Below are 27,413 nucleotides of genomic sequence, written 5' to 3'. Positions count from 1 at the left end.
AAGAAAGCCAGTAAGTAAGCCTAAAGTCTGATTATTTTCAAGCTCTGGAGTTCTTTCAGCGACAGCCTCAGTTTCCATATCTAGAGCAGCGAAAAGGTCTATCGTTACATCTCCTTGTTTCTCATCCTCCATGAGATCCTTACCAGTAGCAGCAAGATTTATTTTTCCAATTTTGTTAGCCTGCAGAAATAGGTGCAATCATATTGTGAATTGCAGGAGAAAACATGTCAACAAATATCTGGTTGGAAACTTGTACGGCTTTAACCACATATTATCGGTGTTCATCAATCTCTCTGAAGGGGGGCACGGAAAGGAGAGTTATCAATGCCTTAATCAAGTACAATGAAAATTATTTAAATGGCTCAGACACAAAAATGCCTTAAGAAAGAAATGGAGCACAACAATCTTTTATTGAGGCAAAAATTTGGCATAAAACTAAAAACAAAAAACAGAAAATACGACATTAATCATGATTTAAGTACAAAGGGGAAAAAATAAGACAATGCAATAAGTATACCTCATCAAGTCGTTTTGTGGAGAAACTGTTAAACTGCTCAAATGTTTCATCATCCTTGGGAAGTAAATGAGTGTAGCTGCACATATGCATAAATCAGATCAGCTAGAAATTACAGATATAGACAGCTGATTAAATTTCAATATAAGCCATCAATGGGAAAAACAAAAATTGTTTACATGCAACTTTATAGCTGAATAAAAATCCATGAAACAAATCATATCACATGAGATCAGTTCCCTTGTTGACCCAATATGTATTTGCATGCGAGCATTTTAAATATCAATTTGCCACTTCAAGGCATGAATTATCAAATGTCAAATGGTAACCATATCAAATTATACATCAAAAGTGATTGGATCCCATTGCAAGAACATGTTCCATTACTATATGCAGCTTTGATTCTGATACAAACATTGAATACAATTACAAGCAACAGCATAAAAAGTAAGAATATGCAATACTGGATTTGTTCAAACAAAATAGAACTAGAATCACCATATTAGAGGAGAAAGGATCTCAACTAACTCACATGCTATCAAGATCAATGAACTCTTCCTTCACTAGCAAAGCCGTAAGCTTATAGAGCCCAAATGGGGTAGGAGTATTTACTTCCATGCGCTGATAGTATTGAAACTTAAAACCAAGAATTTGTGAAGCATGAGACTGCAAGAAATCATAAAGAAGTAAGCAACTCAGATTTCTCAGATTCAGTATAACATAGAATTATCATTCTCAACCAGAATATATTGATATCCATACCTTTGGGAAGATGGGAATCAATTGCAAAAAAGCATCCTTATCTGGCTGAAGTTCGTAACACTCCAACACCTAATAAATCCCAATCTATCACATTCTTCACCAATTCATCAAAAAGTGGAATAAGATATTCGATGACGATTAAAAAATACTTACAATGTCAAAAACACGGTTCGGGTCCAGATCAAAATGCCCAATTAATGACTGCAGAAGTTATAATAATTACATTATATAGACCACAACTAACATTAAAGAAAAACTAGACAGAAACAAGGACAAACCTTTATAACGCCTATTCTTGCTGTTGATGCATTTTGAGTTGAATCTTCAGAACCTCGAAAAAGGAGAGTAATCTACAAATGCACAACACAGTGATTCCCAGGACAAAAAATTCAAAAGTAATGACATGGTCTGGTACTCTAATTCAAACTAGATATCCAACTGTCCTAATCCTAGCCTAATAAAATTCTTCTGACAACTACTGATGTGATCCTAAATCTCCTATCTATTTAACAACAATACCAGTTTCTCTACTAGTATTAGTAATGACTAATCTGATTTCTGGAATCACCTTAATGGTCTCCCATTCAAATCAAGGGTTCTGTTTGAATGCCCAACAATAAGCCGCCATGGTCTGTATAATACATTGAACCCAACCACAACATAATCTCGCAAATCCATCAAGGTGCTAGAAAAAATAATGAAAATTGCTAAAGGAGCAACAGGACCATCAATAAACAGGTCAAAGAATAAAACATGCCACACCACAAATTTCTAATAGGCAGCAACACATCCATAAATAAGTTTCATCTCACATCTTCAAGAAAATATAACCTAAAGGTGAATACATGAGCAAATGAGCAATGATAGTGCTCATATGTTTTCCAAGAAATTTTATCAAATAGCAGTCATACCAGCTTAGCATAGCCCTCACTCTCTTCTCTAAGGAGGTTAAATTTTGTTTGCTGATAAAGCAGACGCGTATTTACTCTGACCTGAAATCAACACAAAATACATCAAATGACAAAAGTCAGTAGTTTACCCCAACCTCAAGACTTTGTCACATATACTGGTGCAAGCATCTGATTTCATCAGTTTAGCATGCCAACATACATGACACCTACAGTTTCTCATTGGAGCAGAATTGATCATCCTCATAACTAAACAAAGTCTGTATTTCCAAGTATGATTCATTGTGTCAACAGATGGAAATTTCAGGCATCAAACTAAAAACTAGCCAGGCATTAACAGATATTGAGTATGTCAATAACATTAAATTTGCTTACCTCTTTAACCTTCAAATCTGGAGCCTTTATCTTGATCATCTCAGCCTCCCACAGGAACTCTTCCTAGAATGTCAGAGTTATAATAAGGTATTTTTCCATTACCACAAAGTAGCAGATAAATAAAGATCTACCTTGTTCAAAAAGGAAAAAGAAACCACCAGCCAAGAGGTCTAAAAACAAGAAATAAAAAATGCGTGACCAAATGACCACCAGCACAAGAAGGTAACAAAATGTTTTACCTCACTGCGCTCATGGAAAAGCCTTAATGGAACTACCGAAGACTCTACCAGCCACTTTGCCTTAAAGAAAGACCATAAACTCAGCAAATAAGCAATAAGAAATTCCCCTTATCTTCAAAGTATAAAGAAAAAATCATAAAGATCGTATGAACATGGGAAACATGTGAAGCATGCAGATCATGAATGGAACAATATTTGACTGTGCAGCAACAAAGTACTGTTAGTATTGATTAAAATACCATAAAAATTAAAAACAAACCAAAGAGATTCATTCAATACATCTCATAAATCCTAATAGTCTCAGAGGATTTCTTCCTAGATTAGCACCAACATGTCCCCGTTAAAAATAGAAAACCAATAGAAGAACAGTATGCCATTTGCTCTAGCTACAACAATGACCCAGACAATATCCATATCACAACTACATTGTACAAGATCCTCTTCAGATTAAGCAGATAAATCATTAAAGGATTAAGGGTAGAAAAAAGATATGCCATTTGCGAAAAATTATAAAGATAAAAAAAGCTTTTAACAAAAGATTCAGGGTAGACCACGTGTTTAATTCATAACTTCATTTGGAACAATAAAAAATTATAATCAGCACCTTTCCATTTCTCAGAAGGTTTGATGATGTCAAAGCCTACATAACTTAATACTCAATTAATGGTAAAGCTAAACATAAGCAAATTTTGGTTTAAATTGTATTGACAACTTTCAATTTCCACCTCCCAAGTCCCAAGTTATTTGAAGGTTCACATAGTTCTCTTTAGTATTCAAACATGTAATTCTTGCACAAAAACATGGCAACAACTCACCCACTTTGTTCCTTCCACATCAATCAATCAACTATAGAGTCATATTATCTTCTAGGTCAATTCTGCAAATTTTACCAACTAAAGCTCCACATGGAGTTTCACTCTCCAATATCGAAATCAAGGTTCAACTAAGCTTCATTATCTCTATCCTACTTCCATGGAAATATCATCAAAGTCAGATTACAGTGGAAGTCAAAACCCTTATTGACTAATTCTGCACTAATTAAGCAAAAGAACAAAGATGAACTTCATATGGAAAATAAAATTGTTGTCATCAGAAGCTTCATGCTTCTTTGCATCCTTATCATGAGGAATACTTAATAACTACATTAGAATGCAGAGCTAGAGTTAATAGATAAATCATGTGAAACAAGTTCTGATCCGTTCCACAATGTGGAGAAATTCATTTTTAAACCTTTAAGTGTCTGAACCTGAATAAGTTTCATACATCACTACAATAACTGTAGAAGAAATAACTTATTACATGCTTATATCAATTAAGGACTTTAAGAACTTATGGCATTAAGCATTCAGTCCAGATTAAAGAATTATTTCTCTGAATTTTCAATGTCATCAAAAAGGCCTTTACCATAAAAGATTTCCAGTCAAAGCTCCTTTCTAACTATATTCAAGAAACATAAATTTTAATAAGATCAATACACATAATAGTAATGACATGAAAAAGGAAAGAGATATAGAAACAGAAGAATTAATGCAAAAAAAAAAAAAGCAAATTGCACACAAGTACATATACGCACCTAATCAATTAACATGAACAATAAAAGACTTCACAGATTATATACTGACCAATTTTATCAAACGAGTGCGGTATTCTCCAGCCATTGTAAGCTGCAAATTAGGCAAAAACTCATAAGCTACAATTTAACATGTCAAATATAGGATTCCAGCTACAAAAATTGGGTGTTCATTAAAAAGTCCATAAAATGCAGGTAATAAAAGAACCACTAAAAACATAATTGCAGCTGGAAAATGTGGAGATGTGAGCCACACAACCATAATAAGCACATTCTATGGACAATAAGAAAGCTGTACAAAAACTGCGTAAAAGGCCAGCACAACAGAGCCGCTTAAGACATAGGAGAGCAAAGAAGAATAAACAACCACGCTAGAAGAACTTACAAAATCTGGAGCTCTCTCTCCCACTCCCTATCCCTCCCTATCGACACATAAGAATAAACAATCACAATAGGACAACCCAGAACACCACCTCGCACTCCCTATGCCACCCCAACCCACCCCATTCAAAGAAGAATTTGGCTTTAAAATTCCAAAAAACAGGTATAATTACAAGTAAAAGTCTTTTTTTTCCACAAAAAAAAAGGAGTATAAGTCTTTTCCTAGAAAAACTAAACTCTTCAAAAACGATTCCCATATCATAACAGAAATTTCAACCCAAGAATAAGTGAAAAGGTGGTTCTAATTATAATAAGAAATGTCAAACCAATAAAAAGCATCTATTTTCCAACCAATAGAAGACAGCACTAAGATTTCTGTCTCATCCACCCCGCACTCTCACAAATTTCATACTGAGCACAGGAACAATGAAAAGAATAAAATGTTCCATGCAAAGGTATAGTATCACCTCTATTTAACACCTTCCTAAAAGAATTAATAATCAAATGGTGAAAACTAGCTGACTTAAAGTGCAAGTTGTCAATTCCATTTCCAATATTTCTAACATCACTGTATTCCTAAAATAGGAGTCAGCACAACAGACACCACTTCCTTAAAGAAATGAACTAACAAATAAATAGGTTATGTTAAGTGTTAATGATATTTTAGCAGCAATGAAAAAAGAAGAAGATTACATGGGATCCTCATGAATCTTTTTCTCTTGTACTTTCACTTATATTCTAAGAATTCTCAATCAAGACTAAAGTTGGCCCATTAGGACGAGATGGAAAGCATGACTCACATAAAAATGTTAACAGTAGCAAAACCATATGACACAATAAGTAAAAAGCATTGCCATGCCCAAAAAAATCTTATCACAGAAATTACCCAAGAGCATAAACACAACAAACAACAAAACCAACCGTTTCCACTGTGGGGTCTGCTACATGTACCATATTAACACCAAGGCGCTCTATTCAGTATCATTTCCTGAGTAAACACAGCATTCACCCATGTTTTATTTGGATTCCCCTGGACTAAACCAAATCATGACTCAAACTTTTAAATGACAGTATAAACCATTCTAAATATGCTTAGAAACCATATTCCAAGGGCTTCAACAATGTACCAAGCTGAATAAAGAAACTACTTAGTTCCATTTCTAAACTAGAACCTAAGCAAGCCTCCAGCTTAAATTTTTGTCCTATTTCCACCGACTTAATAAATAAGCTTCAATATATGCTCGGGGAACAAATTAATAATCCCAACATTATTAAAAAATAAAAAACTCACGTCTTGAGCCATTTGCGTGACGATATCAGCAAAGCATGAACCCAACTCATCCTCCGATACTCTCTCCGTAAACTCCACCGCATCCAACACCGCTTTGCACTTCTGAAACGGCAATTCCCCACGCACCTGATAATCAAACGGCAACAGAAAAAATTCAACTAAAAGAATAAACAAAAACATGCGAAATTACAAAAATGCAAAAAAAAAAAAGAAATTAAACAAAAATACCATGGTCCAGCAGAGCTCGTAGAGAAAGCGAAGCATGGGAACGGAGGAAGAGAAGGAGAAGTTTGAGTTTCCACTTTTTCCCTCGCGAAGTATTTCCTCTGTTATGTACATACACTCTATAGGAGGTAGAGACATCTTTTTCTTTTTTTGGAAAAAAAAAATCAAAGAGAAAAAGGGAATCTGCAAACCTTAGAGATTAAGAACAAGGGTTGGGGTCTGAGAGTTAGAGAGGAAAAGGAGGGGCAAAGGAGTGGCTGGGTTGTTATTAAAGGTACTTTCATGGGGTATACGAGAAATGAGAATGATGAGAAAAGAGGGTTAGGGTTTCAGAGCACCTGTTATGGTGGGTTAAGGGGTTTGGGGAAGGGGGATTTCCGGTATGATAATGATTCGTCCGTTTTGGGATTTCGGATTTTGGGCCGGATCTCCATAGCCCAAATTAAGAAAGAAAAGTTGTAATATGCTAACAGTAAGGAGACGCGGCATTCAGTTACCTTGTATTTTCAGTAACTAAATAATAAGTTTATGTAATTAAAAAGGAAAAATGGTAATATTTTATTTTTGAAAAAAAAATGCTAATTGCTCAGCTCATAACTTTTTCTTATTTATTCATCGAACATATTCAATAATTTAAAAAAATTGACAATATTTAAAATTATAACTTTTTCTTATTAATTTGCCTAATATCTATAACCTTATACAAAGAAAGCCCCAACCGGACTCCCAGAATTGGCGACGTGAAGGCCTCGGGAAGGGAATTGTGAAGCTACAATAGGGCTCCCAAAATTTGCCATGTGGAGGCCCGAGGAGGAGAGTTGTCATGTGTTTGGTGGGTGAACCGTACGCCCAAGGGAATAGGTTGTGTGTTTTGTTGTAGGGTGTGTTTAGGCAGGCCACATGCCCGATGCTTTTAGAATTCCCCTTGGGTCATTTTCTTATACATGCCTATATGGGTGAATGTTTGCTTTCCTTGCGTCCCTCCGTTTTCTAGACTGACGTGAAAGTCTTTTGGGTCATCGAGATTTTCGAACCAACAGCTCACGTGCATGGCTTGAATAGGGGTTGTGTTTGGGTTATTCGGCACTGTCTTTTCCATGTCCATCATCAACTTGCTATCATCCTTGCTCCTTTAACTTTGGGGTTTCTAAAAGTTCCTCTTGTGTTTTTCAATCTTGCTTTTTTTCCCAATTTTGGTTTCATTCCTTTTCCCTTAACTCTCCATGTTTCTCTATATCTGGGAAAAAAAAAGTACACTAGTAACTTGGAAGACCGAAAAACAAAAGATAGGCAAAAATTGGGGAAACAAAAGACAACCCTTTCTTTCCTCATCGTCCTTTAATTTGCTTACGTTGTGTGTTCAGGTCATCAGCTTAGGTTTTTTAGGATGGACACGACTTCTCAGCTTTCGGGTGCTTGACATTTCCTCAAAAGTTTTTAAAATCCTTTTTTGGAGGTAAACCCATGTTTTTTTTTTTTTGTTAATTTTATATTTTTGATGTATTTTCAATATAAGTTCACGGATTTGTATCTTTTATTTAATTTTAAGATTCATTTCTCATCTTGGTTTTATTGGTTTATGTTTAAAAAGGTTTATCTTTCCTTATTTCAATGAACTAATATATTGTGTATTTGTTTTACTTGTTCTTGAGATTTATCTTTGTTTCTTTATGTTCAAATTTAGATGAATTATTGATGGTTTTAACCATTTTGTATATATTGTTCTATTTTTCATTTAACAAATGTGTTTAGGACAATCAATTAGGGCCTGGTTTGAATAATTGATATATATAAAAGAAAGCAATTTGCTATTTTGTTAATTAAGTTGTAAACCAACTAAATCAAACCATGATGTAATTCACATTGAAGCAAAGCAAAGGAAAAACAACATTATATCCATAGGATCAGGTAATTAGACATTGAAGCAAAAAGGAACGATCGATTCCTCTTTAAGCAACATTCTATCTCAATCTGAATCCCAGGTTTCAAGTGGTACACATGGTGTAAAGCTCTGTGCAGGAATTAATGAGTTTCTCCTAGCTAGGCTAGGCTTTGCCACTTTTTACAACAAAAACATCCTTAGAGACACAAATATGGCAAAAAAGACTATTTCATAACTTTAAAGTACTAATTACAGCACCATTTAAAGTCTAAACAGTGTACATAATGGACTGACCTTTTAACAAAATCGCAAAACTATTGTGTTTGAGTTTCTAAAGAAGATAAGAACCAGAATAGCTTTGCTTATCTGCTCTGTTTGGGTTCCAGTTTGCTAGAAGGTGAATGTATGTAGAATTTGCAAATTTTTTTATGAATCCAAAAATTGTTTTAATTTAGCATCTACAAGGTCTATATGCATTTGCGATTTTTGTTTGATATATATAGAAAATAAGGAAATAGTTAGCTGGAATAACTATGTAAAGTTGTCTTTTGTTTGAAGTTATTTGAAGGATGGAGAATTTATCTTTGTAAATTTTTTGACTTACTTTCTGATTAAATTTGTCTTAAAAAGACAAACAAATTTATCTTACTATTATTTATAGGTTCTTTTTATTTTTCTTTCTCTATTCGTGTCTAGAGAAATTTGATCAGACATAAGATTAAAGAAGGTACGTTAAAATGCATTAGATCAGGTTTGGGCTAAATGTTAGTTTGTTATATTCATTGTGGTTATTACAATATTCTATAACAAAATGAGTAGTGGCTTTTCGCACCTCTATTATTGGTATTTTGGTATTTAGTGTAAATTTTGTTTATTTCTTATATTTGTCATATTATTTTAATTTTCTACCTTTTTATCCTTCATGCATTTTCTTATTGATATATTTGTCATTTTTCCTTTGCTGAAAACTTGGATCAATCAACTGATTATCCCAGTGAGGTTAACTTTCGCATAAGATTGTTTTTAGAGTTGATTATTGTGCCTTATAAAGAAACTGTGTAGAGTTTTTAAATTTAATTTTTTCCCTATTTTAGATATTTGTGTTTCATGCTTGGTTTTATTGTCAAATTATAATTGTTTTGTTTGTAAATCATTATTACGCTTCTGATGTCCAAATTTTTTTGATTAAATTCACTACTTTATGGGGTTTAAAAGATGTCCATGTCTTATGGTTACTTTATTTGCATTCATATATTATAACTATTGATTAACTTTTTTTTTCCTTCCTATAGGATGGTTGTGTTTCCAAAAGTTTTGGGGCATATTAAGATATTGGTAGACTTCTTTGTGCAAGTTGAAAACAAGTTCAACCCATCACTAGCAATTTTAGCAGAAACCTTTAGAACACTAGGCAGAAAAGGACCTTTGACTAGATGTGCACAACTATTGAACATATGAATTAAAATTCACTTTTGAGTGTGAAAAAAGTAAATTGTGAGCACCATTCCTCTCTACTAGTGTGCCTATTAGAGAGTTTTGTGAAGTGAATGGCCTGAGTAGAAATCTAAACAAACATGGATCTCAAGACTATGAAGCCTCACAAGACGGTAGGTGGTTTGGAAAATACAATGGATGGGACTTCAACCGATGTTATATAGTTGTAGGAATGAGATGTCAATTCCTCTTTTAGGATTATGGGGCAATTAATTATGCTCCATTTATGGTACGTAAACAGGTTGGATTTGAACAATTTATTCCAATGACTCATAAGCTCGAATTGAGTTTTCTTATGGCGAATTAGGGACATGGAAAAAAGTCGAAGAGATTACTAAGGCGTGGAAGCAAACTCATAGAATAAATACACGAAGATTCACTAATAATATTATGCCAGAATATTCAATATAACAAACACGAAAAATTAAAGACATTGTGTATCCTTTCGAATGTGGCTTTAACTACCCAAATAACGTGGAACTTCAAAACACCCCTATCGTTAAATTACAACTCGAAATTGAAGGAAATAGATTGAAGAAGGAAAATAAAGAACTTAAAAGAAAAGTGGAGAAGCTAATGCGTGAAGTTGAAGAACAAGAAAAGAAAATCGTAAAATTGCATACAAAGAAAAAGGTTTGGAAAGAAATGTACAATGGCTTAAGAGTCACTTTTGAATCAATAATTACTGAACTTAATGTGTTACAAAGAGAGGTTTAACAGTTGCAAGAAAAATGTCAAATGATTGAAGAACAAAAAGAGGCTCTCCAAACTTCTACCAACAGTTTGGGCCGTAAGTTATACATCCAGCAAAGGGCCAACCAAGTACTTAAAAGGAGAATGTGATCAATTCAAATGTATTGTACGAATGCTTCAAAATGAGTATGATATGGTCAAACAAAAAACTTTGGAAGAAACAAGCCTTAATGGAGTATCTTGTAGAACAAATCACCAAGGTTGTTTTCACAGCAAGAGAAATGGAAGATAAGGCAGAAATCCCCATAAGAGAGATCATTACAACAGAAACATATAGGCGTCATATGCTCAACTTCTTAGATGAGGCATATGATCAATATCGACAAGTTGGTCATTTCATGTAGATTATATGAAATGGATATAATAAACAAACCTCTCAAGGTTAATTAAGGAAATTTTTTTACCAGTATTTGTTATGTGATAAATACAATGAAGCATATTCATTCTTACATTCATCAAAATGCATAAACATGCATACATATTCATAAAAATGCAATTACCAAATTTTCATTATATGGCACAAACGCATGCTAATTCATATTTATGGTAATAAAAGGTTAAAGAATAGCTCGACAGTTGAAAATCTCAAGGTAACCTATTTGTCATTCATACAATACTCGATCGCAGGATAAGGTCGAAATCATGGAAAACGAATAATTAAGCCAAATAGATAGAGTCGAGAAAACTCAAGAGGAGACGATGGAAAAGTTAACAAGATTAATGGAAATTATGGCTTCCATTAAAGGAAAAGGAGTTGTTGAAGGATCTTCTACTCAAAATGGTTCTCAATTCCAAGATAAAGATAAAAATGAGCCTTTATATCCCCTAAGATTCACTTTACCCCAAGTGCATGTTGCTCAACAAACGTACCAAATGCCAAACCACCAATGGGAACTTATCGGTTCCTTGAAATGCAACCACATGTAGGGATGGCAATGGGTACACGATTAGAAGGTACCCGCGAATACCTCGACTGATTATATAGGTTAAGGTATCCTATAATTGGGTTTGGAAATGGTTCGGGTAGTAATTTTACTACTCGTATTGGGTTTGGGCAGGGTTTGAATACTACCCTTTAGGTACCCTGTTACTTGAACCTGATTACTATGTATAAATTTTTTTTATTATTTTAATAATTAAATTAACAATTTACAATTTTTACCAACTTTACAAGCAATTTTTTTTTTAAATAACAAATATATGAAAAGTATGATTAGTCTAATTATTAATATGATGACATTAATATATTTAAAGTAAAAAATTATTAGATTGTTAATTATGTTTAAATAATGTAAAAATTATATCATATTATAAAGGAATATAATTACTATTACATATATACTTTTAATATAAATATATTTACTTTCTATTTTGTGTTAACATTACAAAAATTATTACTTATAAAATTATTAATTATAATATATATACCATTGTTTATATAATCTTATAATATATATACTTAAAGAAAGCTTTTGAGATTAGAATAGTTTTGGAAGCTAAATGTTTTTTTTTTTAATTTCATGAAATTAAGAACAAATCCTTATAATTAATTAAATTAATTCATGAAAGTATTATTATTAATTAACTTGTAATGTCTTTTAAAATATATAGTTTATATATTGTGTTAATTTATAAGAAATATAATTATTATTATATATATACTAAAATATTTTAAATATATATATACTTTAAATATAAACATATTTACTTTCTATTTTGTGTTAACATTACAAAATTATAACTTATAAAATTATTAATTATAATATATATAACTTTGTTTACATAAACTTTTATAAATCTAAAGAGAAGTTGTGAGATTAGAATAGTTCTAAAACCTAATTATTTTCTTTAATTTTATGTAATTAAGGACAAACTAGTATAGTTAATTAAATTAATTCATGAAACTATAATTATTAATTAACTTGTAATGTCTTTTAATATATATACTTTATATATATATATATATATATTAGATTCATTTATAAAGAATATAATTACTATTTTATATATATTAAAATATCTTTTATGTATGCGTGTGTGTATATATATATATATATATATATGTACTTTAAATATAAACATATTTACTTTCTATTTTGTGTTAACATTATAAAAATTATAACTCATAAAATTATTAATTACAATATATATACCATTATTTATATAAACTTATAACATAAAAATCTGAAGGGAAGTTATGAGATTAGAATAGATAATTGGATAATTGGGTGTCTATGAAGAAGATTTTAATAATTTTTTTATCTAATTAGGGTATTTAAATGGGTTAGGGTAATTATAGGGTAGTGGGAATGTATTAGGGTTAAGATAGTAATTTTTAAAATTATTCGAGTAGTTAATAGGGTTAGGGTTTGAGTATCTCAAAATTAACAGGTACCTTACTCGTTGACATCCCCAACCACATGTCGGATAAATGCTAACCCAATGAATGTTATGCCAACTTTAGGTGCTAACCCTCATGAACCAATTTCTGCACCTGATTTGGATGACCCTAAAGAATAGGAAAAGTTAAAGGCAACTTCGAAGGCAATACAAAAATATGATCGTTTGGAAGAGCGTCTTAAAGCTGTTGAAGGATTGGATTACTATACCACCATTGATGCAACAGAATTGTGTTTAGTACTTGATGTGGTAGTACCTCTTAAATTCAAAGTCCCAGATTTTGAAAAATATGATGGGAAGAAATGTCCAATGGCTCACATCATTATGTATTGTCGATGAATGGCTGCCTACTCACAAAATGATAAACTCTTGATTTATTGCTTCCAAGATAGCTTAACAGGGTTAACAATAAGATGGTATGTCAAACTAGATAGAAATCGAATATAATTTTGGAAGGACCTCGCAAAAGCTTTTATAACTCAATATGGCCATGTCACAAACATAGCTCCGGACAGACTATCTTTGTAAAACATGAAAAAAAAAGCTACAAAGACTTTTAGAGAATACACTCAAAGATGGAGAGATATAGTTGCACAAGTTGAACCACCTCTTACCGAGAAGGAAGCGACAATGTTGTTTGTTAACACTTTGCGAGCTCCATATTATGAAAGACTAATCGATAATGCCTCTAAGAAATTTACCGATATGGTAATCTTGGGAGAAATTATTGAAAGTGCCATCAAGCAAGGAAAGATTAAAGCTAGTGCCGTCACTAAGAATAGTGGATCGTTAAAGAAAAAAAAAAAGGAGACACGCAAGTTGTTATTTTTTAGAGTCAGCAATTTAAGGGTTCTAATCAGCACTACCTTTATTCCTCAAATTATCCTTTTCACCATGCAATTAACAACGTATCTCAAGGACCGTACCTCTATTAACTAATTTCACCACCGGTTTTCTCAACAAACACCAATCACCAAACTCCCATGCCTACACTTACACCAGCATCAACTTCCACAACTCAGCTTGTTTCTAAAAAAAAACATATATGGTTATAATAAAAAGGGATCACGGAATAACCAAGAGAAAATACAATTTGACCCTATACCTATGACCTAAACTGCTTTACTTCCACAACTCATTGAGAAACACTTAATTGCATCTATCCATGTGGAACCCCTCAAACCCTTTTACCCCAAGTGGTATAATGTTAATGCCCATTGTGATTACTATTATGGAGTTCAAGGTCATTCCACTGAGAATTCCACAACTTTAAAGTACAAGGTGCAAAATTTGATTAAAACAGGATTGGTCAATTTTGCAAAGAAACTAAAACCAAATGTTATTGGGAATCCATTACCCAATCACACGGGAGCTTTTGTAACTGTTGTGAATAGTAAATAGGCTTGTTTCATCAAAAGAAGTGTGGATGAGGTTAAAACTTTGATGATTGAGGTATTCGAAGCAATGATTAAAGTTTGTATACTTTGTTAAACACCTAAAAAGGTCAACACTAAGCAATTAGGATGCAACTCCAAATTATACTGTTAAGTACCATATCGGAATGGCGAGACACACTATTCAAAATTGTGTTGAATTTTGTCTCAAGGTGCAGAAGATGATGGATGCATTCTTGGTCGAATTTTATGAAGAATATGATGAGGAATCTATGGATGCAATAATCGAGGAATCACCAGCAAGTGCATCTTCTCAAAATATGCCTATGCCGATGACTTTTTTTATGAAGAAAAAGTTCAACTAGTAAATAACAAGCCTTATTAGGGAATCACGATTAAGATTCCAAGCTCTATCCCATATGAAAATAAGAAGGCAGTTCCATGGATATATGATTGCAATATTATTATCTTCAAATTTGAATTTTAATATGTTTTCACTTACTTCACAATTCGAAAACGCTGCAAACATAACAGGTGTTAGGGGCATGACTCGTAGTAGACGCCGCTATACTTTGAAAATGTTATTGGACAAAGCTTAAAAATAGAAGATGAAAGAAAAGTAGAAAAGTTTGATTGGAGAAGAGTATTCATTAAAGGGTCAAATAATAGAGCCTAAAATTGCTCCAAATGTTGAGCATAAAAAGCCAATGTCAGAAAAAGAGGCTTGTGAATTTTTAAAGTTCATCAAGATAGTGAGTATAGTGTAGTGGAAAAATTGAGTAGAATGTCGGCTCATATCTCGCTATTATCATTACTTCTAAATTTTGAGTCCCACCGAAATGCATTGTTGAAAATGTTAAATGAAACGTATGTGATTCACAATATATCTGTAGAAAATTTGGATTATATTGTGGGAAACATCACTACAAGAAATTCCATCACGTTCAATGATAAGGAGATTCCACCTGGCAGTCAAAGAAGCAACAAAGCCCTCCACATATCCACTAAATGTAAGAACCATTCTATAGCCAAGGTATTGATTGATAATGATTCATCCTTAAATGTCTTGCCTATGACCGCATTGGCTAAGTTGCCTATTGCTATATTTTACATGAGGACTAGCCATATGATTGTGAAGGTTTTTGATGGAACTAGATGAGAAGTGATAGGTGATATTGAGATACCAATACAAATTGGACCTTCTACTTTTATTATTGATTTCAAGTCATGAACATCACATCATCTTACAATTATTTATTAGGGCGCCCATGGATTCACATGGTAAAGGTTGTACCGTCATCTTTTCATCAGAAAGTAAAGTTTATAGTAAACAAAAGTTATTATGTGTTTCTGGAGAGGTGGATTTGCTTGTTTCTCAATTTTCGACCATTCCATATGTGGAAAATGTAAGAGAAGCAATTGAATGTTCGTTTAGATGTTTTGAGTTTGTCAATGCTACTTATGTGAGTGAAAGATCAATGGTACCCACTATGCGTCTGTCTAAAGCTACTAAAATGACAATCAAACAGACTCTTAGAAAGGGATGTCACGTTGGGTTTAGCTAGGAAAATACTGTAAAGAATTAGAAGACCTTTATCAGTGATTAAGAATAAAGAAAGATTTGGCCTTGGATATAAATCTACAAAGAATGAGGAATTAGAGATGATGTCTAAGAAGAGGAAAAAGAGAATGGCTTACTTCAAAGGAATTGAACTAATAGAAAAGAGGATGTATTTTCCATATCTTTACGAAACTTTTTGTTTAGGAGGGTTTGTTTATCTATGCCTACCAAAAAGGGGGAATTGTGACTACGAAGCTTCAGTGTGTGCAATAGATGAAGAACAATCAAAGAAACACCACTAGTATATATAAGGCCCATTGGTTTGAAGCTGAGCAACTGATTAGTCATGGAGCTACTATCATCCTCAAACCTCCAGAGTAATTGAACTCCTTAAATTCCTATGAACTCCTTAATGCTTATGCCTAGGAGCTTAGGGAAAATCTTGAATGTATAATGGGCTTTTATTTTATTATCATTTAAATAAAAATGACGCATATGATGCATTTTTGTAATTTTTCCTTCATACATCAATTATCATTTCTTTATATATTTTCAATTTATATTGTTATTCCTTCGTTTCCATATCCTTACATCTCTTTAATTTTACTATTTCCAAGTTTCCAAGTAATGAATATGGGATTGTAATAACAATGATTCTGGATTTGATTTTGAAAGAAATACATATGTTGGTAAGCTTGATGACGAAGATAATGTTGATAATTGTTCCTTACCTCTTGACTTCTTAAGGTTGGTTGAGAAAAAAAAACAAATTAAACCTCATCACAATTCTATGGAAACAATTAATTTGGGAGATTCAGAGAATAAAAAAAGAAGTGAAAATCGACACAATGCTTTCACCTTTCAAAAAACAAAAACTAATAGAGCCGTTTCATGAATATGTGGATATGTTCGCATGGTCTTACTAGGATATGCCAGGACTTAGCATAGATATTGTAGTACATAAGTTGCCTTTGAAAGCAGAATGTGAACCGATCAAACAAAAATTGAGACAAATAAAACCAGAAATGTTGTTGAACATTAAAGAAAAGGTGAAAAAACAACTCAATGTAGGATTTTTAGAGGTAGCCAAATACCTTGAATGAATAGCCAATATAGTCCTTGTTCTTAAGAAAAATGGAAAACTTCGAAAGTGTGTGGATTAGCGAGATTTGAACAAGGCAAGCCTAAAAGACAATTTCCTTCTGCCTCATGTCGACACCCTTATTGATAATACAGCGAGGCATTCCATGTTTTCATTCATGGATGGTTTTTCAAGATACAACCAGATTAAAATGGAGCTGAGAGATATGGAAAAGACTACGTTTATAACAATGTGGGGCACATTCTACTATAAAATGATTCATTTTGGAATCATATATTTGACGATATTTGAAAAATACATGGGTTGTGTATTATGACAACATGATGAAACAGGGAAAAAGGAACATGCCATTTACTACTTGACCAAGAAATTCACAAATTACGAATCCAAGTATTCATCATTGAAAAACATGTGTTGTGCACTAACTTGGATAGCTCATAAACTTAGGTAATATATGCTATGCCATGCTACTTGGCTCGTAGCAAAATTGGATCCAATTAAGTATATTTTTGAGAAACCTTCATTGTCAGGAAGGATAGTGAGGTGGTAAGTTGAAGAATTGAAAGAAAGTAATTAAAGGAAGTGCAATTGCTGAATTTCTTATAGATCGAGTTGTTGATGATTATGAACCCGTAAAATTTGAGTTTCTTAATGAAGATTTAATGGCTATATTCCAAACTGACGAAGAAGAATTGAAAGAAAATAAAGTTTGGAAAATGTTCTTCGATGGAGCTTCAAATGCCTTAGGGCATGGCATTAGAGCCATTTTGATTTCACTAGAGGGCTATTATTACCCTGCCACTGCAAGATTAGGTTTCCACTGCATTAATAATGTGGTAAATATGAGGCATGTGTTATAGGTCTTCGAGCAGCAATTGAAAGAAAAATTGACAAACTCAAAGTTTTTGGGGACTCTGGCTTAGTCATTTACCAGTTACAAGGGGAATGGGAAACAAGAGACTCAAAATTGGTGTTATACTAGAAATATATAGCAAGATTGATTAAAAAATTAGATGCAATACACTTTAATCACTTGCCTAAAGATGAAAATCATATCATTGATGCTTTAGCAACATTAACAGCAATGTTCAAGGTGGGAATAGAAGCTGAAGTCCAACCTATCAAGATAAATCTGCAAGAATCCCTTGCGTATTGTTCAAGTGTGGAGGATGAGATTTACGGAAAACCATGGTATCACGACATCTTACAATATGTCAAATGTCGACAATACCTTGAAAATGCTTTTAAGAATGACAAAATGATCATCAGAAGATTGGCAATGGATTTCGTCCTTAATGGAGGAATTTTATACAAAAAAAGGTGAGATCAAACATTGTTACGGTGCGTGCACATTGCTGAAGTTAAAAGAATCATTGAAGAAGTTCATGAAGGAGATTGTGGAACACATGCAAGTAGGCACATGATGGTCAGATAAATCATAAAGGCGGGTTATTATTAGTTGACAATGGAAAATGATTGTATTAATTCCCTTTGAAAGTGTCACAAATGTCATATCTACATAGATATTCATACCCCTTCCATTTCCTTTACATATCCTAGCACCTCTATGGTCCTTTTTCATATGGGAAATTGATGTAATTGGGCCTATTACTCCCAAAGCTTTAAATAGACATTGATTTATCCTAATTGTTATTGATTATTTTACAAAATGGATAGAAGCAACCTACTATGCTAATATAACACGAACTGTTGTGTGCAAGTTCTTAAGAAATAGGTAATTTGTCGATATGGACTCCCGGAGAGGATTATATCAAACAAGGCATGTGACCTCAATAAAAAAATAATAGGTGAAGTTTATGTTCAGTTCAAAATCAAGCATCACAATTCTACACCATATTGTCCTAAAATAAATGGAGCAGTAGAGGTAATCAATAAGAATATAGAGAGGATTGTGGCAAAAATAACTGATGTGTGCAAGGATTGGCATATTAAGTTGCCATTTGCCTTGCATGCTTATCGGACGTCTGTACGCACGTCCACAAGAGCCACACCATTCTCTTTAGTATATGGAATGGAAACGATAGTACTTATTGAAGTTGAGATTCCTTCTTTAAAGGTTTTAAAGGAAGTTGAATTAGAAGAGGCAAAATGGGAATATGCTCGTAATGAACAATTAAATTTAATTGAAGAAAAAAAAGACTCACAGCACTTTGTCATCGCCAATTGTATCAACAAAGAATAGCACGAGCACATGATAAGAAAGTCCACCCTCGATGCTTCCATAAAGGGGAATTAGTCTTGAATAAAATTCTCCCTATCCAAAATGATCATCGAGGAAAATAGGCACCAAATTGGCAAGGTCCATATGTGGTAAAGAAAGCTTTTTTAGGAGAGGCATTAATCTTAACAGAAATGGATGGAGATGATTTACCAAATCCAGTAAATACTGATATAGTAAAAAAAATACTACGCTTAAAAAAAACAAAACGAAAAAAAAAGAGAAAGGAAAAAAAACGAAAACAAAAAAAAGGAAAGGGTTCAAGGTGAAAACCCAAAAAGGGTAGTTTGAATTTAAGGGAGGCATCTAAGTTGAAAACCTAAAAAGGTGAATTAGATACGAAGAGTGATGACAAGACAGGGGTAATGGTCAATTGAAAATGTTCAAAAAAAATCAAGTACATAAACAAGTGCTTTTTATTTTGAAGGGCCTCTAAAGTCATTTTGTGCATGATTGTTCTTATATTCATTACTTGGATATTATATCCTTCATTTGGATCTTGAACTCTTTATTTTCATTTTGATTGTGCTTTTCCTAATAATCATATTAGTTCTTTGTCTCATGAACCAAGAAAATTTGCAATGCATCATATTTGTCAAGAAAGTTTGAATGATAATATATTAAATAAAGCATAAAAAAACATGAGAGACTCTCATATTACTTTGAATGAGATTTATGGGTGATAAGGAGTTCAAAAAAAATTGAATCCAGAAGGAATTTTGAAATTTCTAGAATTGAATAGATGTGCTGAAAAGAAAATTAGATCAGATCATTAAATGAATATGCCAAAAGGAAAGGGCATGAGGTCCAAAATCATAGAATTCTAAAACCTTTGAAAAACCATGAACATGGATGTATGATATCATCCTAGAAGGTAAGCATTTGCATATCATGACAGCTTGCAAAAGATGATACCATCACATGTATTCAAAGGATGATATTCAAAAAGAAAAATTTTCAATCATTTAAATTTGTGTAGCCTTGTTTAGAAATAAAGAGCTTTTTCAATAATTTAAAGTTACGTAGCCTTGTTTAAAGATGAAGAGCATTTCTAATCATTTAAAGTTGCATAGCCTCATTTAGAGATGAGAAGCTTTTTCAATTATTTGCGTAGCCTCGCTTTGAGATGAAGAGCATTTTCAATCATTTAAAGTTGTGTAGCCTCATTTAGAGATGAGGAGCCTTTTTAATCATTTAAAGTTGTGTAGCCTCACTTAGAGATGAGGAGCTTTTCTAATCATTAAAAGTTGCGTAGCTTCATTTAAAGATGATGAGCTTTTGTCTTGATTCAACCAAAATAATGTCTACGTCTTTGCACAATTCCTGATTCTCAAGAAATACGCATAGAGGGGTAACTGAAAACACCCCATTTGGTTGGGGTTGCCTCAATAATAAAAATCAATCAATAAAATAATAAAATAATAAAATTAAAAAAATAAAAAAATTTGAAATAAAAAAGGGAAAAGACAAATGATAAGGAAAATTATGAATAAAATAGATTAAGGATCGATTTAAACTGATCCTAATCCAACAACTTTCAAAATTTGATTTTTTTTTTTTAAAAAGGTGGAAGGAATTTCTAATCTTAAAATGGGTATAAATACCCATTCATCAGCCAAGTTTTGGGGAGGGGAGGAGAACAAAAAAAGTGAAGGCAAGATTTATTTTGGGTTTTGTTTCCGAATTTGGGTTTTAGATCTAGGAAAATTGGGGTTGTTTTGGGGAAAACTAAACTGATTAAAGGGAAGAGGAGAAGAGGATTCGGGAGGAGCAATTTGAGAAAATTTTGATGATAGCTTGTGGCGAAGCAAACGATGGTCAAAGGTACGGTGCCGGCAAATTGATGTCGGATTTTGGGAAAGAAAAGAAAGAAAAGCTTTTTTAGAGAAAGAAAGATATTTTAGAGAGAGTAAACGTAAAAAAGAAGAAGAGAAGATTAACTCATTTATATTGAAGTCAAAATGACGCCGTTTCAAGAAAACCTACGCCATTTTGTGTAAAAAAGCAACTTTCAAGACGGGCCGATTCAATCCATCAAGGCCCGTGTATAATTCAAAGTCCAATAGTTAAAGTTTCTTACTTTTGAGTTTCTAAGCCTGCTAAGGTAAGTTTTATTTTGGTTTTTTCAATTATTTCGTATATCTCTCATTATCTTGATATTTTAATTTACTTAAAATAAGGCCTTTAATTGAGGAGATAAATGATGAATTTTAATCAAGGAATCATGAATATAAAATTAAGTCATAGTTAAGTAAAAATAAAAAAGTAATTATAAAAAAATAGTTAAAATAAGATAGAATAAAGTACAATTATTTGCAAATAAAATCTTTTAAATGAAAATTTTAAGGAAGATTACAAGTAGTAACTTTCTTAAAATTTTCAAAGCAAGAATAAGTATAAAACCTCGCCATAAGTAATGGGACATAATCTTGTAATTTATTTTTTCAAAGAGATTTATTTGTAAATAATTATCATAAACATTGATAGTTATGACAAATAAATAATAAAATTTATACATAAAAAATATTTAAGGTTTCATAAATTAAAATATAGGATACTTAAAATCTTGTAAATTAAAATATAATATCATAATATTCATAAAAATTAAATAAACATATGTAAATCCTCTAATGATGAAATCTCAAGAAGATTATGAGTAATAATTTCAAGAGAATTTTTAAGTGAGGAAATTTCCTAAAATTTTGCCAAAGTATTGGAAAATTTTAGAAGATTTCCAATATAAGGATTTGCATAAGTAATAGTAATAACAAAAATAATAAAAATAATAATCAGATGAAATAAATAAATAAAATTCTCTAATGATGAAATTTCGAGAAGATTATAAGTAATAACTTCAAGAAAATTTCTAAGTGAGGGATTTTTCTTCAATTCTAGCATAAGTATTGGAGTCTTTGGGAAATGTTTCAATATCAAAAGATTTGATTTATGTTAAAATAATAAAATAAAATAATCAAAATATAAAAAATAATAATTAAAGAAAATAAGATTGGATATCGAATTTAAAGATTAATAAGGTTAAAAGAATAACACATAGTTAAATAGGTACCATGTAATGGGCGTTCTAAGGGTGCTAATATCTTCCTTACACGTAATTGTACTTCCGAACCTAACTTGTTTCGTAGATCGGAACCTATCTTTAAAATGAATCTAAGCTAAGCTTAGGACTTCACTAAAAGTCATAGATTCACCTAAGTAGCCAATCACCCCTAAAAAAAATTAAAAAAATTGGTAATGACTTTTTTTTCATGTCAAACGGTTGACTTTCAGAACTCACATGTTACGACAAGTATCAACCTTTGCTTTACTTATTTTTCTTGACAACATGTTAACTTTTATGAGAATGCTCCCAAATTATTTTCACTTCATGTTTTTAAAATGAGATTTTGTACCATATAATTCACTTTTGTTGCTAAAAATCTTAAACTTTCAAGATTTTGTTGAAGAAGTAAATAAGACATCTTTTTATTTATTTCTTCAATCCAAGATCATTCACTATATTTCCAAATTGGTCTCTAATTTATGTTATTACTCTATGGTCGAAGTGGTTAGTAGTAGTACTATTGAAGAGCATCCTCATATTTTTTGACCATTACTTTTGTCTTCTAATTTTCTCAAGAGATCCTTGCAATGGCTATATTGATTTTGGTTGTGAATGTCATAGAGCTTATATTGATTTTTGTTTTTATGCTTTTAGTTTTCTTTTTGTTGTGTTGACACAAGTTTCAAGTTTCAACTTCTGTTTAGGCAGCTTTTAGGCATGTCATTTTTATTTTTTTCTTTTCTTATTTATTTTTTTTCATTTTTTTATCCTTTACTTTGTTTTCCAAGACTTGTAATGTTTGGTTCACTAAAGACTATTATATATTTAAAAATAGTTTTGATCTGTCATGATGTGTAACAAAACAAGCACCAGCTCACCAAATTTCAACTTTGACATAAGAGTTTGACGATTCAAAGCCCACATAATTTTGAATGTTGTTTTATTACTGATCTTTTCTTTGGATATGTATCTCATTGTATATGGCTTTGGTCTTGACATAGAATCCCAACACAGTCTTGTTGAATTCAGAAATGGGATAGTTCACATTGTTAACCAAAAATTTTTTTATAACTATATAATGACTATTCTTTGTACAGTACTCTTTCATTTCATTGATTATTTAATGTTTTATTCCTTTCTTATAGTTATTCAATTGTTAAAAAACCATTTTTCTTACCATTGATATAAGAAGTTGATCTTATTCATTTTTCGCCATGCAAAAGATCATCCAAAACAACCTAGTAAGCAAAAGATAGCCTCATTGGAAAGTTCTTGCCCACTCCTTGATACCAACAAATACTAGAATTTCACTAACAGTTATGACCCACACTGCCCTATAGTTTTTTGTGTACAGACAGCTTGACAAATTCAACACTCTAATGATAACTTTTGTATATGACTACTACCTTTACCATCATAAAAACCTATAAAAACACAACAATAGATCATGATCTTAATTTTGCTCATGGCTATTACCATTTTGTAAATTGGGTGGGAATAAATATATAAGAATATAAACTAGTATGAAATATTCTTCCAATTTGTACTCAAACCAACAACAACTTTTGTACATATATATTTATATGAACAATTTGTTTAAGGTTTTCTATTTGACACAAGTGCAACGAACGGGGTCAATTCTAGTATTTAATAATTTTATAACTTTCTCAAATTCCTTAAATAATTCTTTATCCTGTTATTGTATCCAACTAAGCACGTAGTTTATAAATTTTATTTATATATGCTCTTAATTGTTGTAAAGAAGTCACACATGATTTTAATGACTATTGAGCTCATGGTCAGTTGACATTATTTGCACACATGATAGATGATGTGGTTTTTTTAATATGACGAAATTAATTGATTAAAAATGATCACATTCTAAACAAGTAATTTTCCTACTCAATAAATTTTGTCATGTTAACTTATTTAGAAAACATCAAATGTTTATTAATCTGTACATGATAGATGTGACATTTTATTATCAACATAAAAATTTATTTGAATATAATAAAAGAATAAGAAAACTAAAAGGACTCGCTGAGTATTTTAACTTTTAATATTTTGAATTAAAAGAAAAAAGAGATAAAATACAGTTCAAGAAAGATGGGAAAAAGATAGTATATAAGACAATTGTTAGTTAGTGAAGTGATTAAAGACATTATAGGTATATTACATCAAATACTTCTTCATAATTCAAAGAAAACAATCATATCTATAATAATCAAACTAATTTGCACTCTTAGCAACCTCATTATCATGTATTGAAATTACTAAAATAGAGACATTTGGCAATGGAGGCCACTATTACTAACAAGGTTTAGTATAGCATTTAAAAAGTTTATCCAACTCTAAACACTCTAACAACACCAAACTCGAGTCATAGTGTCATGTGTCGAACTTTAGTCAAATATCTTGCGACCTTAAACACTAAAAATTAAAATAACTTATAACTCACATGCCATGACACACGGGGTATCTAACCATCCATCCAAGTCCTACAGCCTTCAGATTTGTGATTTGAGCGACAGCTCCTAATGTTTCGTTAGACCATAACCAAAGTTGTAGCTTAGCTTTAATGGCCCAAACTTTCAATAGGCTTGCTAAATCAAATCTAAAACCAGGCCTTTCACAGTCCATGCTTAAATTTAAGAAATGTGCATTGGGTTTTATATTTAATGGATCATTGGTTTGTGAGTTCTCTACATTTCTAGTGAATCACATGTTTTCACTTTATTTATAAATTTTCTTGGGTACTTTCAAAAATACCCCTCATATATAAGGTATTTTTGAAAATAGTCCTTCCCATAATTTTAACTATTTTTAGCCAAGAGAAATTAATTTTGGATAAAATTATTCTTAATGAAATCGACCTATTTGTTTGGATCCACACCTTAAATTGACCCATATGTTAGGGTCAAGTTTTTTACCATTGTAATTTCTTAGCTTTCCTCGATAGATTATTCATCTTTGGAGCATTCCTCGCCAAAAAGAAAAACCTTTGAGCATTTTGAAGTAGTTTTTTATATACGAAGAAAAACCTTTGAGCATCTTGAGCATTCCTCGCAAGGTAGGCATATTCATTGATTAGGTTGTTAAATGGAATATGGAGTGTTGTTTGAAGTTATTGATTTTGTTAAGTGAAATTTTGTAGTTTTGGTGGTTTTTGGGTTGAACGTTGACAAGACATGCATGACTGGTTTTAGGCATTGGGTTTAAGGGTTTTAGGCATTACATGACTTAGGCATTGTGTGACTGGTTGATAAGGGATTATGTGATCAATTTTTAAACATAGCGTGACTAGTTGATAAAGCATTGCGTGAGCGATTTTTAGGCATTGTATGCTTGATTTTTAGGCATTGCATTACTGGTTTTTAGGCATTGCATCACTGGTTGATATGGTATTGCATGACTGATTTTTAGTCACTGCGTGATTGGTTTTTAGGCAATGCGTGATTTAGGCATTACGTGACTACTTGATAAGGTATTGTGTGACTGATTTTTAGTCATTACACCACAGGTTGATAGGGCATTACATGACTATTTTTAGGAATTATGTGACTATTTGATAGGCATTGCATGATTGCTTGATAGTGCATTGCGTGATTGGTTTTTAGGGCATTGCATGACTAGTATGTAGGCATTGCATGACCAGTTTTTAGGCATTGCGTGACTGATTTTTAAGGCATTGCATGACTATTTTCTAGGCATTGCTTGGATATTAATGCTTTTATGTTTTTTGCTCAATTTTAGTGCTTGTATTATGTATCTGTTTCATTACTTAATAAGCCATGCTTCACATGTGCTTCGTTTATTTTCTTTCATGTATGCAAAATAGTAAAAACTAGTTCTTGTTTTTTAATCTTCCTTGATCATATTTGCTAAATAGATATGTTATTTGTTTTCTGTTGTAAATGGCTAGAACAAAGCAGGAGAACCTGAAAGCTTCGCTTTGTGTTTTGAGGGACAAGTGAGACTTCAACTCTGGCATTAAGATCTACTATAAGTAGATGCAGCAGGATGTCATATACGAGGCACCACGGAAAAAAATGAGTTGGAGGTAATGAAGAGAAAGAGAACGTGTTTCGGGAAACTGATGAACATAAACTAAAAAAAAGCTTATTTTGTGCTAGTCTCGTGTAGAACCTATTGCTACGCAGAATTGATGAACTCGATGCCATTGAGGGTGAGTTATGGTTTGTCATAGGCAATACCAAGGTGCACTTTTCCAAACGTGAGTTCTGCCTAATGATAGGACTGAAGTTCAGCCCCCATGCCAAATGTTATCTCAAATCCCTACAAGGCCGTCCTTGAAGGAATTCACTAAAGATACTAGGGAGTGGAGAACCATGTGAAGCCCTCAGATGTGTTAGATAGGGTTGAGAGAGGCCAATTTGATCAGGACAGAGACACAACAAAGATGGCTCTACTCTTGATCGCGAATAATATTTTATTCGATTAAAACTACATAAGATTGGTGACTCCGTGGCTATTATTGCTAGTAGAGAACATCGACTAGTGGAATGCTTTCCCTTAGTGAAGACATGGACTACATATCAAGAGGTTTCCAAATTCCCCCAATGAGGACATCTTAGAAAAACGCTACCCCTTATACGGATTTGTATAGGCACTACAAGTAGTGTGCCCCAAGGTTTTCCATTTTTTTTCACATAAGATTTTATTAGGTGATTATAATGTTTACAATTAACTTGCAATTTTCAACATTGAAAGCCATTCCTGTTATCCAAAGTTACTTTGGATCCTGCTGCCATTATGTAGACACTTATCCACGAATGCTTAGATGGCATTGTGATGAAAAGCCCACATGTTTCCATAAGATCATTGCACATTTACAGAATGAAGACAAGGTGAAGAGCGAAACGATACTATTTTTTTTTTTTCATATGTCAACTATCTTTCAACCTAATGGGAATGTAAGTTTTGGTGCAATTACGCACATTAACAACCTTGAAGCCAAGCATGAAGGAGAACTTAGAGGCATATTGGGTTAACATTGATATCCGCTTATCCCAAAGGCATCAGTCCGTTACATTATGGCAGTTGAAGTGTCAAGCAACATTCAGTCTTGAACAAAAGCAAAAGATCATCAGGCGCAAGGAGAAAAGTGTTACAGGAGTTGTTAAATGAAGGTGCATTATGGACAAGGAGGTCAATGCCCCTCTTACTGCTCTTGAGGCTCTTGTTGCTTAATCCTTGCATAATGATCAGACGTACAACGCTACGACCTCAAATGCATATAGT

At 32.3% G+C, this 27,413-nt stretch overlaps 1 protein-coding gene across 4 annotated transcripts in view; it reads right to left on the bottom strand.

Moving 5' to 3' along the window:
• Positions 1-6,645, bottom strand: part of THO2 — a 28,117-nt gene extending 21,472 nt beyond the window's left edge. For 2 of the 4 annotated variants that reach the window (XM_007045431.3, XM_018115563.2), the window contains exons 1-12: positions 6,269-6,645; positions 6,041-6,166; positions 4,421-4,462; positions 2,799-2,858; positions 2,560-2,622; positions 2,188-2,268; positions 1,555-1,626; positions 1,430-1,477; positions 1,277-1,345; positions 1,047-1,180; positions 518-593; positions 1-180 (exon numbers count right to left, since the gene is read on the bottom strand). The exon at positions 1-180 is cut by the window's left edge and continues 14 nt beyond it. In XM_007045431.3, coding sequence (XP_007045493.3) covers positions 1-180; positions 518-593; positions 1,047-1,180; positions 1,277-1,345; positions 1,430-1,477; positions 1,555-1,626; positions 2,188-2,268; positions 2,560-2,622; positions 2,799-2,858; positions 4,421-4,462; positions 6,041-6,166; positions 6,269-6,403 — 1,086 coding nt within the window. In that variant the 5' untranslated portion in view covers positions 6,404-6,645. The remainder of the gene's footprint in view (positions 181-517; positions 594-1,046; positions 1,181-1,276; positions 1,346-1,429; positions 1,478-1,554; positions 1,627-2,187; positions 2,269-2,559; positions 2,623-2,798; positions 2,859-4,420; positions 4,463-6,040; positions 6,167-6,268) is intronic. The other 2 variants (XM_018115561.2, XM_018115562.2) reach the window with 2 other exon arrangements.
• Between the last annotated feature and the right edge of the window lie 20,768 nt (positions 6,646-27,413).

Source organism: Theobroma cacao, chromosome 2 (genome assembly GCF_053813885.1).
Source record: "Theobroma cacao isolate CCN51 chromosome 2, ASM5381388v1, whole genome shotgun sequence".
Lineage (NCBI taxonomy): Eukaryota > Viridiplantae > Streptophyta > Magnoliopsida > Malvales > Malvaceae > Theobroma > Theobroma cacao.
This window is presented reverse-complemented; position numbering and strand designations above follow the sequence as displayed.